Source organism: Hemitrygon akajei, chromosome 6 (assembly GCF_048418815.1).
Source record: "Hemitrygon akajei chromosome 6, sHemAka1.3, whole genome shotgun sequence".
NCBI classification, from domain to species: Eukaryota; Metazoa; Chordata; class Chondrichthyes; order Myliobatiformes; family Dasyatidae; genus Hemitrygon; species Hemitrygon akajei.
In genome coordinates this window covers 125,604,643-125,624,575 of record NC_133129.1, presented here as the reverse complement: position 1 = coordinate 125,624,575, position 19,933 = coordinate 125,604,643, and the positions used below count along the sequence as shown (strand labels likewise).

The window sequence follows — 19,933 nt, the reverse complement described above, 5'->3', positions numbered from 1 at the left end:
TTTTACTGCCTAACTGTGCCCAGAGACTGCAACGTGATATTAAAATTTAATTCCTTTTCTGCATCAATGTGGGCTTTTTTCCAGAAACTTCCTTGCTTAAATTGAATTGCTAAATAGATTTTAAGTCAAAATAAATTACAAATCACCTGTTTTTGTCCAGCCAGTGAAACTGTTGATCCAAGCACAATCCTGATGCAAGTGGATCAACTCATGTGATTGAAGTCATCTGTTGCAGAACACTGAAAATGGCAAACACTGCCGGTGTTCACATGCATGAGGTTGAAAGATTCATTTATACTTTACCATGATGATTTATAAAGTATGATAAAGGCATTCAAGGTGGAAATGGCTAATAACAAGAGACGTAATTTTAAGGTGATTGGAGGAAAATACAGAGAGGATATCTAAGGCAAGATTTTTTTTTAAAAACACAGGGAGTAGTGAGTGCTTGGAACATCTTACCAGCAGTAGAGGCAGATAAACAAGGGGCATTTAAGAAACCCATGGGCACAACGATGATAGAAAAATGGTGGGCTATGTTAAAGCAAAGGGTTAGATTAATCTTAGAGTAGGCTAAAAGGTTGTCACAACTTTGTCAGCTAAAGGCCCTGTACTGTGTCTTAGTGTTCTACGTTCTATAGTCTATAATAAGGCAAGAGTATTTTTCAAGTTGTGGCATATAGTACCACCTTAATAAAATAAAACCCTTGCAACTTGTCAGAATTTTTCAAAAACACAGAAGCCCCAAAGTACTTTGGAGCTCCCTACTACTTTTTGACATGTGGACATAATAAGCAAATGCTCACTCTAATCACTGTTATAGATAAGAACAAACTTGAAAGATCTAATCTCTGCTGAATGTAACAAGTCTATACTCTGTGCCAGCCAGGCTTATGATCATGCCAAGACTGTCAATAATTGTGGAATTATAAGCAATTTCATGCTGTGGACTCTCAGTCACTGGGGAATTGAACTTAATCAACCAAAATCATTTAATATAGAAATATCACAGCTTGATACCACTTTTATCCGTTTAGTTTAAGGCAGGAACTAAGTCCAGGATGTCCCAATGGTGAGGCTTCGGGTCTCACTAAACCTAATTCTACATCAATACTCATTAGTATAATCATACAAACTGCTAGTTACAGTTAAATTAATGCAATACACCCATACTGTCAAACAGCTGAAATACTTTAACAATGACTTTTAAACTGTTACTGCTAACACCAACCATTCCAAAGAAGGGATTTTTATTAAAACTTTAGTCACACACATAAAATGCTGGAAGAGCTCACCAAGACAGTCGGAATCTACGGAGGGAAAAGGACAGTCAATGTTTCCAGCCGAGACCTTTCATCAGAATTTAGGCTTATTCACTTCTGTAGGTAATTCATGATCAAACCATTCTTCAGTATCATTGTAGATTTATTTATATAGAGTACTGCACTGTGCTCCTGCATTAACAGATTTGGAATCAGGTTTAATATCACTGGCAAACGTCGTGAAATCGCTGTTTTGCAGTAGCAGTACTTTGCAATATATAACTATAAATTGCAATACCTATACTGTATATAAAAATAAAATAAATAAATCTGATAGGCAGTGCAAAGAGAAAAGGAGAAAATACTACTCATGAGTTCAATGTCCATTCAGAAATCTGATGGCGGTGGGGAAGATGCTGTTCCTGAAATGTTGAGTGGGTGCCTTCAGGCTTCTGTTCCTCCTCTTTGATAGCAGCAATGAGAAGAGGGCATGCCCTGGGTGATGGGGGTCCATAATAATGGATGCTGCATTTTTAAGGCACCACTTTTTGAAGGTGAGATTGATGCTATGAAGGCTAGTACCCACCATGATGGAGATAGCAGAATTTTCAACTTTCTGCAACTGTGCAGTGGCCCTCCATACCGGACAGTGATGCAACCAGTTAGAATGCTCTCCATGGAACACCTGTAGAAATTTGCAAGTGTCTTTGATGACGTACCAATTCTCCTCAAAATCCTAATGAAATATAACTGCTGTCATACCTTCTTTGTAATTGCATCAATAGGTTGGGCCCAGGATAGATCCTCTGAGATGCTGACGTTCAGGAACATGAAACAGGCCACTCTTTCCACTTCTGATCCCTCGATGAGGGCTGGTGTGTGTTCCCTAGAATTTGCCTTCCTGAAGTCCACAATCAAGTCCTTGGTCTTACTGGTTGTTGCTGCAACACCACTCAACTAGCTGATCTATCTCACTCCTATATGTCTTCTGCCAACCACAGTTATATCATTGGCAAATTTATAGATGACATTAGAGCTGTGCCTAAAATCGTGGCCATAGAGAGAGAAAAGCTAAGCACATATCCTTGAGGAGCACCAGTGCAGATTGTCAGCGGGGAAGAGATTGTCAACAATCTGCACAGCCTGTGGTCCATCGATGAGGAAATCGAGGATCCATTTACAGAGCAACATACAGAGACATTTACTTTGGGTTTATAAAATATCTTACTTGCCCACTAAAGCCAAAGACTTAAGTCACACATGAAATAACTTCATAGTTCATTGCTTGGAATTTTCTTTCCTTCCAATACCTTTCCAGATATTGGGGGGAAAAAAATTGTGCCTAGAGAAGGCAACAAATCCAACACAAAAATGACTTGAAGAACAAAGTACCGTACCACATTGCAAGTTGAATATGGAACTCTACAGCCAGTTTATTCTTTCCTTCTACTAACTATCTGCATGATTTGATATTATTTGACCATTCATTGCTAAGCAACTTCATCTTCACTCCGAGCTATCAGAAAAGTGAAGGAAAGTGTTTACAGCAATGTTAACAAGCAGTACCTACTCTCCAAAACCGTACAAGCCAATGCAAGATTTGAGTTTCACCAGGACTCCACTATTCCTTGCTGAGCAGGCGTTTAGCACAATCTGCCTGCATTTGACTAGTTTCCTTCTACCCGTTGTCAGAGGAAGGTGCAAATTTGATCACCATGACACAGCTCGTGGCAGTGGGACTTTTCTTTTCTGGGGGACCCTACAGTTTGATGTTTAATGTCCTCAGCACTGAACATGCTCCACAGTTGTGGACTCATTTTTGGAGCACTTTGCAGCTCATGTTCCATGTGTTTCTGGTTACTATTTGTTTGCTACTTTTGTGATTTGACCCAGGTGCTTTAATGCCAAAATGGCTCTGCAGTCATTGGCACAGCACTAAACTGAACTGATTCAATGGCTCTGGCTCCTGGATCATTTCAGGGATTGTAGTTTGATGTTTAATACTCTGAGTGTTATTTGCTATGCTTTTTGCCATTTCTGCGATTTGTTCTTTTCTTTTGCCCGTTGGATGCTTGATGTATTTTTTTTAAATAGACTCCATGAGCTCAATTGTTTTGTGTCTGCATGCAGGGGGACGAATGTCAGGGTAGTATACTGTAGTATACATTGATAACAAATGTAATTTGAAATTTTGAGACCATTCAGTCCCTGACTGCCTCAGAATCTCTGTCCAAAGTTCCACCAAAGATTTTGATTCCAGAAGCAAGGTGTAAGTGATAGCTCTTGATCACACAGCAGCATTGGACTGAATGGAACTTCAAGAAGTCCTGATATAACTTAACTCAATAGACTCAAGGGAAAGCATTCCAATGGTTCGAATCTTACACCAAGAAAGGTGATTGAGATTGTCAGTGGTCAATCATCCTGGGCTCAGCAGAGAAATGTAGGCAACATCCTTAGGCCCAATCTTCATCAGCTGCTTCACCAATGACCTTCCTTTCATCATAATGCCAGTAATGGGAATGTTCAATGACAAATGCACCATATTCAAATTCACTTAGAGTTCCTCAGAAATCTTGATGTTCAATGACATTACCGCTGCCATCACCATCAGCATCATAGGATCATCACTGACCAAAGTTTCAAATGGACCAGCCACACTAATGCCATGGTACAAAGCAGGACATTTCCTGCAGAGAATGACTTGCCATCTAAACACTCATAATCTTTCCACCATTTACAAAGTACAAATCAAGAGCGTAGTGGAATGCTCTCCACGTGCCTAGATTAGGTTAGCTCTAATAACAGCCAAGAAACTTAACACTATCCGCAGTGAAGAAAATCACTTGACTGGCACATGGCGTGCTACCCTAAACCTTGAATCCCTTCCCCCCCACAGGTGCATCATGGGTTTAATGTGTACCATCAGAAACAATGCATGTCATTTAATGGGAAGGAGAAAAGATTGCACCTGTAGATGCAGGATGGTGTTGAAAATGAACAAGATTACATTGGACTCAACATGGCATGGTATGTGATTCCACCTAAGTTAGTAATCAAGGATGGGATGCAGAAATACCATTGTTTGGCTTCTGTCTTACCAATATTCACAGGATGATGGGTATCCAATTTGACATCACAGGAGGCTGTCATGGAAAAGTGGAGCCAAGAGTTATGAGCATGAACCGGGAAGGTACTAGTGGGCAGCATTCAAATGAACAAGAGGCCAAGGTAGAAGCTAGGCTATTCATGGACTCGAAAAAAGAGAAGCAAAGCTACTGCAGAGGTGCATGGCTACCTTGTCTTTGGTAGTAACATAACCAATGGATGTAGCCTCATGTTTGGTCAAGCAGAAAATTAATGGAGAGGAGTGGTCTGTTCAACTATATTGAATACATTGCAAACATGTTTGTTGGTGGAAGACACTCCTGTAGCCACAAAGTTGCAGTATTTTTCACTAGTGTAATCACTATGCTGCAAACAAGGCTGGGTAAACAAAGGGTTGAAATAAGATCAATGCTTCTAATAACTGGTAAACAATGACTTAGCTTTCAGATTTCGAGAATCTACTATTATAGCAAGACTGGGTTCCAGAATTTTCAGCATTTTTGTTTTTTTGTTTGGATTTTTGCAAACACTTCTAGACGAAGCACCCTAAGACACACAAGAAATTTTGAGAAAAAGAGAAAAAGGATAAAGGTATATAATATGAGCCACACTGGGGGAGTTGAAGAATAGAGTTCAGTGTAACAAGGTTAAAGTGAGCTGATTGTTCTTCAAACAATACTATCACAATGATTGAGGAGACCCAAAACACCATAACCAGAGATTTCGTAGATGTAAAAGATTGGAGAAAGCCAATGAGATCATGAGGCAAGGCTATATAAAAACTAAATAAAAATTACATTCTCAACGGCGGTAATATCAATATCAAGAGCCAACATAAACTACTGAGACCAAGAAGTAGGGTAAGAGGAAAGAATACACAGTGGTTGGCTGAATGAATATACCACAGTTGTCATGGACTTTATAAAGACAGTTGTAGATGAGTATGTCCCCACAAAATCATTCACAGTCTTCCCCAACCAGAAGCTGTGGATGAACCATGAGGTTTGCAATCTGCTGAGGGTCAGATCAGTAGCATTCAGGCCTGGGTGACCTAGTAAAATACAAAAGGTCTAGATATAATCTACGCAAAGCCACCTCATGTATGAAGTGGCCAATCTCAACCAAATTTGAATCACTCGATATTGACAGCCACACCAGGGCTTGAATGCTATTACCTCTCTAGAATGAAGCAAAGTGACATAGGTGACAGCAAGGCTCCACTCCCAGATGAACTCAATGGTACCTATACTCATTTTGACAGTAAAAACATGGAGATACCTTCACAACCTCCCACAGCCCCCAATAACACTGTGAGAACATCCTTCAAGAGGGTGAACTCATGGAAAGCATCGGCCCAGGCGGGATACCTGGCCAAGTACTAAAGACCTGTGCTGATCAACTGAATGGAGTTTTCACCATTATCTCTAACCTCTCGCATTGGTTGTCTGAGGTACCTACCTGTTTCAAGCAGATTTCAATTATATAAGCAAAACATGGTAAGCTACCTCAATGACCATCATCCTGTAGCACTTATATCCAACAGAGATGTAGTGCCTTGAGAGGTTGGTGAAGAAACATACTAACTCCTGCCCAAGATGCAACTTGGATCTGGTCCAATTTGCCCACTGTCACAACAGGCCAACAGCAGATGGCATTTCAATGGCTTTTCATTCAACCCTGGAATATCTGGACAGTGAAGATGCATACATCAGGTGCTCTTCATTGACTACAGCTCAGCATTCATCCCCTCAAAACTAATCAATAAGCTTCAAGACACTAGACTCAATTCCTCCTTGTGCAATTGGATCTTCGATTTCCTCACTTGCAGAACCCAGTCAGTTCAAATTGGCAACATCTTCTCCACAATCTCTATCAGCACAGATGCACCAAAAGACAGTGTACTTATCCCCTTTCTTTACTCACTTTATATTTATGAATGTAAGGTTAAGCATGTATTCAATACTATATTCGAGTTTGCTGATGACACCACTGTCGTTAGCCGAATCATAGGTGGTAACAAATCAGCATATAGGAGAAAGATTGAAAATCTGGCTGAGTGGTGCCACAACAACTTCTCACTCAACATCATCAAGACCAAAGAGCTGATTATTCATTTCAGGACAAGGAAACCTGAGTCCATGAGCCAATCCTCATCAGAGGATCAGAGGTGGAGAGGGCCAATAACTTTAAATTTCTCAGTGTTATCATTTTCCAAGATCTGTCCTGGACCCAGCATGTAAGTGCCATTACGAAGAAAGCATGGCAGTGCTTCTACTTCCTTAGATGTTTGTGAAAATTCGGTATGATTTCTGAAACTTTGACAAACCTCTGTAGAGGTGTGGTAGAGAGTACATTGACTGGTTGCATCATGCATCATGGCCTGGTATGGAAACACCAATGCCCTTGAACAGAAAATCCTACAAAAAGTAGTGGATATGGCCCAGTCCATCACAGGTAAAGACCTCCCCATCATTGAGCCCATTTACCTGGAGCGTTGTTGCAGAAGATCAGTATTTATCATCAAGGACCCCCACCACCCATTCTAAGAAGGGCTATTAATAATAAAGTTTCATTCTCTATCAAATTGTCCATGTTTTATCATAATTTATGTCTTAAAAGACGAATTTGTCATGCCAAAGAAAAGGTGACTGCAAAAAATGGCATTGGCACTGAAAATCCACAGGATTTCATTTCCAGAAAAGATAAATAAAATCTTCCAGAAATTTGAATATTCTAGAACATTATACTGAATTCTTACATACTAGTTATCCGATTTGAACATGAGTGAGCAGCAGGGAATCACAATTAGCCTTAAAACCCCTTTGTAGGCAAATATTGAATAATCAACTTCTGCTCCCCTAATACTCCCTCGTAATCTCTTGTACTTGAAGCTCAGGTTTGGAAATTCATTATGATATCCCTCATGAATGAACAGCCTGAGTGTAGACAGTGGCTACTGGGAAGAATATCTACGAAGGCAGTTTCAATATCATTATGGAGATGGGAATTTTTCTCTGGAAATATAAAAGCAAAAGCAGACTGTATTACATCAAAGTTGTGGGCTGAAATTCATGTGAATCTGCATAGGCAGTCACTAAAGCAGGCCCCACCCCTTCCTTTAAACTTTACAATCTAACCTTTCCTCACAAGAAGATATTTTGCATATCATGCACATATGTATATGTTGGCAAACGCACACACTTCTAACTCTGTATCTAAGACAGTGATTCCTAAATCGTGCTACCTTGTGAAGAGGTGCTGGGGATTACAGAAGATCCATAAGGCTTTAACAATGGAGTCAATTTTGTAAAAGACTTCACAAAAAATATTGTTAAGCTCAATGAAAATATATCTGACAGGCTGTAGTTGACCTTGAGAGATACCAGCAATCTCTTGATATCCTGAGACACCACTACCTTTATAAGGAGCATGAAGGTTCAAGAAGGTGGTATTCAGGTCATGCCCTCGTCTCACTGCTTCCATCAAGCAGGTGGCACGGAAGCCCAAAGTCCCTCAACACCAGGTTCAGGAACAGATACCTTCCAACAACCATCTGGTTCTTCCCTCAAATTGCACAACCGTAATCTTATCACAGCAATGGAACATATGGACTAACTTTTACACTACCATGCACTTTTCATTAATCGTGTTTTTTTTTTGCATTAAAGTCTTTGCTGCACAGTTTTTCCCAGTCCTGTATAATTTATGCATAATCCATGTTCTACATGGTCGTGATGTTGCAAGGTTTTCATTTTACATACACCTCACCATGACAAGAAACCCATCTTGACTTTACTTGACTTGACATGGTGACATCATCCTGGGAATTGGGGTCCCAGATTAAACAGGAAGTGAACATGCAGGAATTTCATTTGAAAAGGTAGGAAACCTCATTATAAGCTGCCTGTTGAGGCTCATCGAGATTCAGTGACCATCAGATTAAACAGTCAAGGTGAATAATGGAGTGTCACCTGAGAAACTTGAATGAGAGTATCATCTATCTTATCTAAGATACTTCCCACCATCTCTCCTAACCCAAAGTGAAGGGATCAAAGTGACTGGATGAAATCACTGACTTGGCAATGAGAAGGGTGCAAAGCAATCAGAGGAAGCTCTCATCCAATCATTCAGAGTACTATATTCCTGCCAAATTAGATTCAATGGCTGTGTTCATGTTGGTTGCTACTTACACGTCCTGTCACTTAAAGTAATTTTATCTGATAAGTCTTATCCTTTTATAAGAAACCTGAAGTATTCCACCTATTGAACATCCCTTCCCAATGAACATAACACATTCTATGCACGTTTTGAACAGAACAGTACCACTGAGCACATCTACATGAAACGCTGCCGTAGGAAAGCAGTGTCTATCATTATCAAAGATCCTCACCATCCGGGCCATGCTTTTTTGACAACTGCCGCCATCAGTCAGAAGGTACAACAATCTCAAGGCTCCCACCACCAGTTTCAGGAACAGTTACTGCTCTTGGACAAAAGAGGATAATTACACTCACCTATTAAGATATTCCCACAATCAATGATCTCACGTTAAGGACTCTTCTGTTGTTTCATGCTCTTGTTATTTATTGCTATTTATTTATAGTTGCATTTCAACAGTTTGTTGTCTTCTATGCTCTTGCTCTTTCGTTGACCCTGTTTACAGTTACTATGCTCTAGATTTGCTGAGCATACCCAAAGGAAAAAGGACCTCAGGGTTGTATGTGGTGACGTGCCTGTACTCTGATAATAAATTTTACTTTGAACTTTGGGTATGTCACCACTTACCCTGACAGCAGTCAGTGCACCTGATTCTACAGTCACCATTGCACATGTGAGAGCAGTATTCCAGAGGATGAACCTGCAGAAAATATCGCCTCCAGATGATCTTCCTGGCCATTTCCTTAGATCCTGTGCAGAGCAACTGACAGGGATATTTACAGACATTTTTCACCTCTCCCTACTTCTAGTTGTGGTTTCCTCCTGCTTTAAAAAATCCACTATCATCCCAAGGAAAACAAGATATTGTGCCTTATTGGCTATAACCCAGTGGTTCTAATATCATGAAGTGCTTTGAGAGGCTGGTCATGGTACACATCAACTCCAGCTTCCCAGACAACCTCAACCCTCTGCAATTTGCCTACTGCTGAAACAAGTCTACGGCGGATGCCATTCTCCCTGGAGCTACGTACTTTCTTTTCTGAAGCATTTTGGCCAGTAAAGACAATTACATCAGACTACTGTTTATTGACTACAGTTCTGCCTACTTACTCCAAGCAAAGCCATCACCAAACTCCAGACCCTGGGAGATCATGCCTCCCTCTGCAACTGGCTCCTTCAGCTTCTGACCGATAGACCAGTCAGTAAGAACAGACAGCAACACCTTCGCCATCATTGTCACTCCACAAGGTTGCGTTCTCAGCCTCCTACCATATGCCCTCTACACTCATGACTGCAAGACCAGATTCTGCTCCAAAGCTACCTACCCAGCTTGCAGGTGACACTCAGAAGCGTGCCACACCCCAAATAACATTGAGTTGGAGTAACAGAAGGAGGAAGGCAGCTCAATGATGTTTATTTATTTATTGAGATACAGTGCAGAGTAGGCTGCTTAGGATTTCCAGCATCTGCAGACTTCCTCATGTTTGTGCATGTTTCCACGTGGAGTTGGATCACCAGCTGATATGGAAGCTCCAATGCAGAGGATCGCAAGACACTGCTGAGCATTGTAGACTCAGCCAGCTCTACAAGGGGACAACCCTCCCCGTCATCATAGCAGTGCCACAAGGCAGCGGCATCCATCATCAGTCATTAAGGGCCCTCTCCATCAGAAACATGCCCCTTATTGTCACTACCATCAGGAAGGAGGTGAAGGACAGTGAAGACATGCATTCATCAATCCAGAAACAGCCTCTTCCCTTTCAACATCAGATTTCAGAACAGCCCATAAACACTCCCTTATTATTACTTTTTTTTCCACTATTTCATACTTTATAGTTGGCTTTGCATTGTACGGTTGTCATTAATCAACCAATTTCACATTATATAAGACAGTGATAATAAACCTAATTTTGTTTATGATTGCTGTTGACAGGATATATCAGATTCCAAACCAGCTCCCCTCACTTCCCCTGTCCCCCTTCCCATCACCAACTGTGGCATGGCCACTGAGCCTTGTGAAAACCTGAAAGGGCTTGACGAAGAGGATGTCCCATATATGGTAAACACTAAAAGATACTTTAATGATCTGGAGAGATCAAGTACATCACGATGCAACAAGCTTGAACAATTTGAGAATTAGAATCAGAATCGTGTTTATTATCACAGACGCATATCATTAAATTTGTTGCTTTCAAAGTTCAAGGCACATTTATTTTTGAAGTATAATTACCTTGGCATTCATCTTCTTGTAGGCAGCCACAAGACAAAGATACACAATAGAATCCATGAAAAACCCGATACAACAAAGACCATCAAACATTCAATGTGCAGGGAAAAAAGAACAAACTAAGCAAACTGTAAAAAAGTGAACAAATAACACACAGAACATAAGCTGCAGAGTCCCTGAAAGTGAGTCCACAGGCACAGAGTCAGTTCAATGTTAAGGCGAGTGCAGTAGAGCAAGAATCTTGTACCTCACACCAGATGGTAGTAGTGATAAGACAGAGAGACGGGTCAGATACAGGCAGATGGGATGGGTTCGAGTGAGGGGCCCTGGCTGACACAGTGTGGTGAGTTGAACACCGGTTCATCCTCCACCCTTTGCCTCAACACCTTAATCTCTTTAATTTGACATGGCGCTTAAATTGGCTGAACATCAGCTTGTTTTTCGCTCTCGAGCTTGGACCCCACCACTTCAATCCGGCCCGAAGTCCGTTCCAGCAGTGGACAACACATCTGTACCTGCATTCTCGCGAGTCCAGTTCGCCAAATCTTTCAGGATACCATGAAAACACTGGATCATTCCGACAGTTCAAAAGCACAATTCTCAAAGGGGAATTACAGTCTATGGATTGCAGTTCAGAAAAAAAAAGTGTACTTAGTTATTAGTTAGTAGTTTCATCAACAAAAATTTTGCTTCTTGAATACTTTTGGATGTATCTTATGGATTTTGGGCTGCTAATCATGAAAATCACCATGAAATTTCCCTATCACACATCATTTTTTTTTAAGTTGCCGTTATTTCTTATTTCAATTCAGAAATCAAGTTAATTAAAAAGTTGCCCACAATGTAAACTGAATAAGTTTTCTACCTTGTCCGGGTATACCTGGGCATACTTAGGCAGGGCGGATGCTGTATGGCAGGGCAGGTTTTAGAAACACTAAAAAAGCATCAAGCCTGCACTGTTCTATGCACTGTGCTTACATGTATCTCGGTTTGCGATCATTTTGATGTGCTTGCTCTTTGCACATAGCATATTGTGTGTACTCATTGTAATGAAGTAATTGCATTTCCAGAAATACTTGTGATAACAGAATATCTCAACAATGTTGCAACAGCCATGATGTTTTGTTATATTTGTGATGAGTATATGCTTATATCTCAAAGAGGAAGCATGACTGCTCTTACTAAGAAAGCCTATGAGCTCTACTTTGGGTGTAAAATTAGCAACCAAGACAAAGCCCGGACTCCTCACATTTGTTACACAACATACACTGTTAATCTTTGAGCTTGGCTCAGAGATATGCAGAAGTCAATGCTGTTCATGTCCCAATGATATGGCAAGAGCAGGAGGATCATGTGACAGACTGCTACTTTTGTCGGACCACTGGTTTCTCTGCTAAAAACAAGAAATCCATTGAATACCCCAAGCTTCCTTCAACCATGAGAACTGTGACGGATGACGATAATCTTTCAGTACCGATGCCACCAGAAACATGGAGTCTAGAGGTGTCATGATGCACAAGCCAGGAATGAAAAATGACACAAATACTGGTACAGATTTTGAACCCTTTATGTTGAGTGAGCCTCATCTGATAACTCAATCTGAGTTAAATGACCTAGTCAGAGACTTGGGTTTGTCATAGGCAAAAGGAGAATTTACTGGGTTCAAGACTATAAGGATGGAATCTGCTGTAATCAGGCAGAAAATTTTCCGTGAAGGATTTCAATATTTGAGACAGCTGTTACCCAGAATAACTGATGCCAACCAAGATTAAGGAAGGCATTTTGTAGCTCCACAAATCAAACAGGTCATCAGTAGCAGGCAATTCGAAGAACTTCTAGTGGGGCCGGGGAAAAGTGCATGGAAGGCATTCGAGGATGATGTTGGAAGTTTACTTGGCTCCTACACCACAGCAAAGTATGTGCAACTGGTTAACAACATACTTCAAGCGCACAAAACCTCGAAGTGCAAAATGTCACGAAAGATTCCTTTTCTGCATTCCCACACCCACAGATTCTACCCTTCAGTTTCACACTAGGGAGCAGTTTAGCAATTTATAGTGACCAATTAACCCATCAATTGACACATCTTTGGGCTGTGAGAGGAAACTCAAGCACCCAGGAGAAATCCAGATAGCAACAAGGAAACCATACAAATTCCACACATACAGCACCGCAGGTCAGAATTGAACCTGTGTGTCTGGAGCAGTAAAGCAGCAGCATTTTTTCTGCAGCAAATTCAATTACGGCCCAATCAGCCTATCACTTAAAGGTTCACAGGTTCACTTTATTGTCAAAGTATGCATGTGCTACTCTGATATTCATCTTCTCCAGATAGCCATGGAATACAGAAAGACCATGGGTGTAGCTGAAAGAAGACATTTACACCCTCCCCACCCCAGCACAAAAAAGAATAAGAAACAAAACTCACTAACACCAAAAACCCCACCCCTCCCACACAGAAAAAAACAGTAATAATTTCAACAAATCTCCAACCCCTCCCACGCAGATAAAAACCAAAAATAGAAACAAATCCCTAACCCCTCGCCTGCAGAAAAAACAGCAACAATAACAATCCCCAACCTTCTCATTCGCAAAAAAACACAGCGGCAATAGCATCAAAAGTCCCAACCCCACCCCCCACACATAAAAAAATTAACAGATCATCCGCATTGGCCACAAGAAAGAAAACACCAATAAACTGAAGGAAACCAATATGAAGTACAGTCCAATAATCACATAAATCTCAGAATATCAAAATATCTTTCCGTCAGCATATATGGAGCTGCACGAACTCAGTCCTTCTGTGAAGAGTGACTGCCATGCCAGTTCCAAATGCTGCTGACCATCATTGCCCCATTGGCCTCCGCAGGAATGATCGCTGAACCCCTTTGCAGTCACCTCGATGCTTCAATCTTCCTTGCCGTGTCAAGATGGAGTCATTCATGACCACGTGCTCTGTCTCTAGTCTTTTTCATGAGTCAGCTTATGTTCTCAGCCCTTTTCAGGTTCCCGTCTCTAATCTTCTCTACAAGGCAGCTCTCCAGACACAGCAGAGCACTAGATCATTCGATTAAGTTCCAAACTGCACATCACACACTCCAACAATTTTGGAAACAGAAACAAGACAAAAAGAACAAGCGGAAGACATAGAAAAGGTGAAATAATTGAAGAGATTGGCTATCTGGAAGATTTCACCTGAGGAATCATTGTTTTCTAGCTCCATCTTGACTGGCTAGATAGCTCCACTATCTATCATCAGCAAAGGAATGGAAGTTGTCCAATTAAGTAGCACTTGTTCCCCAATGTTTACTCCAGGTGTCAAAAACACCTGTCAAAACACAGACATGGGCAAAACATACGAAAGAGAAGGTGGAAGTGGTGTTAGTACAGTATTTGACGAAGTGCAGTGTCAACAACTCTAATCTAAGAACCAGTCAAAAAAAGAAAATTACAGGGAAGGGGTTGACTCTACATTACTATGACTATGACTCTACATTAAATTTAATCTTGAGGACTGTAATCCTTTTCAGATGCTGTTAATTAAGCTTACATTCAGGTTCATTGGAAATACTCAAACAGAAGGCAGAATACAGAATTATATTAGTAGGTGACTAAGAGATTTAGATCAACCTTACAGATAGTGTAAAGGTGTCACAAAATAGTTACCTGAAGTGCACTCTTTATCTTTAACGTATGGAAATTGAGAATACCGAACACAGGCCACCAAGTGGAAGAACAAGGAAATCATTCCTTTACCCAGAGGAGTGTTTTGGTTCCTAGAACGGTTGGACTCCTGTGGTTGCAGGAAAGGTGTGGCATTGGTGTTGGTGGAAATAGAAAATGGATCCAGTGAGTCAAAAGGGGGAAGGGTTCCTTCGAAATCTTGAAACTGGCAGCAACAATGCTGAAACAAATGGAAGCATCACCGATTTGTTTGTCGATGTTCTGGAGAATAGACTCCATACCTATCAATGACTAAAGCAGCACCTGTTGCATGTGTTCCAAAATAGACACAGCTTGGACCCATACAGATTCCCACAGCAACCCCTTTGATCTCAAGGAAGTGAGCAGAGTTAAGGTAGAAATTGTTTTGTGTGAAAAAGAGTTTGGCCAGGGGAGTAGGGGGACTGCTTATGGGGCTTCCGGTAGATTTGGAGGCATGTAGTTAGGACCAGGAGATGACAGCAGATTTCTCTCCTAAAGGACATCTACAAATCAGATATATATTTTTATTGCAGTCATCTGACTTTGTTGTCATTAAATTCTACTTCATTCTCTAAAACTTAGGGCTTAATCTAAGACCATTACACTACCATTTCCTCGATGACAGAGACAGCAGTAGGAAGAACAAAGATGAGAAAAATATGGAAAGGAGTTTAACAAAGTAATATCTTACAGATAATACCTGTAATTGAAATAGTAAATGGAGAATACTTAGTATAACTACAAGGGTGGCTGACTATTTCTGAAAATAATGATTTTTTAAAAAACCTGAAAAAGAAAGGTTTTGGAAGCAAATATGATTTTTTTTATAAACTGCTGTACCTGATCGATGCCTATCTGACCTGTGTGTGATTTTAGCCCTTAGCCCAGCAGCCAGGCAGCTCAGAACAGCTATAGGTAGGCAATAAATCCCTGCCTTATTCATTGCCAGGAAGTGTAAGCCATTGATAAAATATTTAGTAAACACTGGACAGAAGTATGGGATATAAATGAAAGATCTTACTGAGAATCTTGATACAATCAAAACGGAAAGCATAATATTTCAGTGAAGCAGTTTGACAGCCATTAAGGTGAGCAAGTGCCTTAGATGCACACTCATCAAGCACAGCACGACCTGAATTCCAGATGTCTGTGATTAATTCTAAGCCAGAGAGCATTGTTCTAACTCTTGGTCACTGTCGTAGTCCAAATTAAAGATGATGACCAATCAACATATAAGAGGGAGACTTAAAATCTGGCTGAGTGATGCCACAACAACAGTCACTTACTCAATGTCAGCAAGACCAAGGAACTGATTATTGACTTTAGGAGAAGGAAACCAGATGCCCACGAGGCAGTCTTCATTGGAGGATCAGAAAAAGAGAGGGTCAGCAACCTTAAATTGTTCAGTGTTATCATTTTGAAGGACCTGTCCTAGGCTCAGCACACAAGTGCAATTATGAAGAAAGCATGGCAGTGCCTCTACTTGTTCAGGTGTTTACGAAGACTAGGCATGACATCCAGAACTTTGACAAACTTCTATAGATGTGTGATGGATAGTATATTGACTGGCTGCACCACAGCCTGGTACGGAAACACCAGTGCCCTTCAATGGAAAGTCCTACAAAAGTAATGGATACAGCCCACAAAGCCCTCCCCACCAATGAGCACATCCATGGGGATCATTGTCACAGGAAAGCAATATTCACCCAGGGACCTCCACCAGCGCAAGAGTCTCAGGACTCACACCACAAGGTTCAGGAACAGTTATTACCCCTCAGCCATCAGGGTCTTGAAACAAAGGAGATAACTGCACTCAACTTCACTTGCCCCATCATTGAAATGTTTGCACAACCTATGGACTCACTTTCAAGAACTCCTCATCCCCTGTTCTTGATATTTATTGCTTATGTATTTATTATTATTATTTATTTACTTTTGTATTTGCACAGTTTGTTGTCTTTTGCACACTGGTTGAACACCAAAGTTGTTGAGGTCTTTCATTGATTCTATTGTGTTCTCTTATTCCGTTATGAATTTATTGAGTACACCTGCAAGAAAATGAATCTCAGGGTTGTATATATTAATATATACGTACTTTGATAATAAATTTACGTTGAATATTAAAAAAGTAACAATAATAATAGCTAACATTTTATGGAATTCACCTACATTTGGTTGTTTTTACATTTTAAATTGAATTTGGGAAACAATTCCAATGATGGATGGAAAACTGCATAAGTCATAATGGATGCTAGAAACTAAAAACAGAATAATCTGAGGGGAAAAAACGTATTATTTCTACCAATAATTAAATTGCCTTCTCTGCCTTGGTTCAGACATTATTATTCTGCACTAATCAGAATATTCTTCTGTACGCATCCGGATAAATACCATGCATGAGAGGTAAGTAGTTCAACAAGTTGCCACCTAGAAGCTCGAAGTGTCAACAGAAAGTGGCACGAGTCACGAAGACAGGAAATAATTGCGAAGATTACATATGCAAGTTTGCATATGCGCGACTCGATGTCGAGTCTCAGTCCGCACATTCCCGGAATGATGTCCCGTCTCAATCTCACATTCAGCGAGCAAGCAGTGTCCCACGTCAAAGGCAGGATGGAATGAGGCCTGGGAACTATTTTAAAACGTTTTAAACATGTGCTTGTGCAAAACACTAAAAAAAAACTTGGTCCAGATTGCATTCAAACTGCTAATAGCGCGGATCGTCATCCTCGACATGCACGACTCTCATCCCCAGGCAAGTCAACAGAGTAACTAACAGCAACCTTTCCTTTTTGTTTTCTCTGATCAATAAAGCATTTTCACTACTCTCTCAAGCCTCTGACATCCATACATAAATTTAACTGCGTGCCAGTTGTTAGTCAAACAGGAATGTAGATGGCAATTTGCCGACAAATAACGGCGTAGAAAACATTACGTATATCCGATTTTACCCCTCCGTTCTGTCGCTCCAGCTGGATAGTCTGAAACTGGTTTGGTTTCGGTTGAATTCGTGGTGTCCTACACCCTGTAACAAGTCAGTACTACCGCCTTAAAGTAGTTACTGTTGTACTCTACTAATAAACAACGTTACAGCTTCTAGGTCACATTTTACCACTATGAACGAAAAAAGGACAAGCATAGATCACCGTGACACTTCTCTTCCTGGTTTGAGAAACCACAGGCAAACTTCATACGCATACATTGCGTGAACCTGGTGTAAGAGCGCATTTGAACAACTCCTGGATATCATCAGGTGTTCCAACCAACAGATCCGTGACCTAAGTTTATTTTAAAAGAAACTTCAAACAAGTTCGCTCGCGATGCAGTCAACAAATGTTCCCGTTTCTAATCTGAAACAAAAAATGTTCTACTTGCACAAAATCACAATTAGAAAGACGCGTTTGGCCGTGTTAACCGTGCGTCAAGACCAACCTATTTGCATATTTCAGAATCAAATAAACAGCAACAATTTTATTTTTCACTTGCAGTTTGTCATGTTGAAGTTGTGCCGCCTGCCAAGATCTGTACAAGGTTTCAGGCACAGTAACCTAGTGTGAGACTGGAGGGTGTTTATTCGTTTCAATTAATAAACAGCATACTCACCGCGTCCGTAGGCAAGGTGCAGCTTGAGTGTTCTGCCGCTCTTGAGTACCGCGATGTGCAGGTATGTGAACCAGATGCCGAATGTGAGCAGGACGAGCAGTAGGAGCAGTTTGAACTGTTTGCGGATCTTCTTCAGAGGGAAGCGCCACATCCTTTCAGTGCGGTAGCAGCCGCCGCCGCGAGTCCATCTCCCTTTGCACTGTCAGTGAGGAGTGTCGGGGGAGGGGGGAGGGTGGTGCTGGATACACAAACACACACACAAAGAGGGATACAGCACTGGGAGAGAGAGAGAGAGACAGATCCCTTCCCCTGTGCACACACCCACCCAGTTTGTCCCTCACAACCACCGCCGCCACATCTTCAAAGCGATGCCCGCCCCGCGAGTCAGTCCAAACAGCAGGCGTGGCCAGTCACTGGCGAGCGGGCTGCATAGTTGCGCGGTGGCTTGCCTTCCTTCCCGGCGCCGGTGACCAACGTATACCGTGGGGCTACTGAGGCGGCGAAGCTCACAGACGCCCTCCTGCACGGGCGGCAGCGGCGGACTCCCGCCACCGTGCAACCCAGCATGCAGAACGCTCAGGGCCAAGGGCAGAGTCGCGGCGGCCGCCAACCAATCGGTTGTCCGGCACCTCCGGTTGGCAAGCACCAGAACCAATAGGAAAGGAAGTGGGTGGGGACAGGACTGCCATCAGGTTTGGTTGCACATAATTCGCGCCCCGATTCAGCACGGTGACAGCTACCTAAAGGATCGTACCACTGGCTCAGATAGGGGGAATCAGTACTTCCATAGGCAGTGCTGACTGACATAGAAGGTTTAACTTTAAATCGACTCCAACACTGCTTTAAGCAATTCAATAATATTTTGAATTACATTCAAAAATATATTTAAGTAGTGTTTTTAAAACCAGTCTGCCCGTTGTCCGGCGTTGAATGCAGCAAATAGATAATCATAATTCGCTGGGGAAACTCTGGGTTCAATAAATAAAACTACTTCCTTCAACTTCTCAATCTTAGAAAACGCAAATCTCTTCTTATTTATCGTTTCGTTTAAGATAAAAATATAGAAAACAATTTTAACAAATTAAATGTTTATTATAAGTGCTGTGTTAAACACGGAAAAGGATTGACTCTGTTTTGGTTTTCCAGCGCTGTGCTGTAATGGGGAGTGGCATTATCTTCGTAAAACAATGTTTAACTAGGGGACAGTATAGAAAGGATGAAAGCACGGGCAACAGGTGGTCATTTGCGCCACAGTGAGATTCATTGTAACTACTACCACGGTAGGATTCGATACGATACACATCTCATTTAAAGCTACATTTACAATCAAACCTGTTGGAACGATCAGATCAAAAGTAACAGCCTGTTTCCGAACAGCCGGCATATTCAATGATGTCAGTGGAAATGAACCCAATACCGGTTATAAATGCATTTGTTGTCAAAACAGATTAAGAATACATTTAATGTTAAAATGGAAAACTCGTGAAATCTAAAACGGAAATACGGAGTTACAGAAAACTCTACAACCTAAAATTCTGCCAGCGACAACTTAGAAGAACGTAACCCAAAGTCGAAAATCAGGCTTTCTAAAGAAAACTCAACACCTGTCTGCGATCCAAATTTGAGCGAAAGCGCCGGGGTGCTTTTATTGGGAGTAGTAGCGTTGTTTCATTGTGCTTCTCCGCTTGGTTTTCGAACTATTGTGCTGGCGTTCGAGCGCAAATAATATTAATCAGCAGTTAGGCTTCACTTATGAAAATAGCGATTTTGAGAGGAGTCTGCTATCCAACACTTGCCAGATCCCATGAGTCACGATAGGCCGTACAGAAGGAGAAAATGTCGCTTATTTAGATGAAGGAGATTATCGTCA

At 41.3% G+C, this 19,933-nt stretch overlaps 1 protein-coding gene across 1 annotated transcript in view; it reads right to left on the bottom strand.

Annotated features, from left to right (window-relative positions):
• The window catches only part of LOC140729448 (N-acetyl-beta-glucosaminyl-glycoprotein 4-beta-N-acetylgalactosaminyltransferase 1-like), an 813,083-nt gene extending 794,448 nt beyond the window's left edge, over positions 1-18,635 (bottom strand). Inside the window, exon 1 of the mRNA XM_073049203.1 lies at positions 18,064-18,635. Coding sequence (XP_072905304.1) covers positions 18,064-18,214 — 151 coding nt within the window. The 5' untranslated portion in view covers positions 18,215-18,635. The remainder of the gene's footprint in view (positions 1-18,063) is intronic.
• Positions 18,636-19,933: the final 1,298 nt, after the last annotated feature.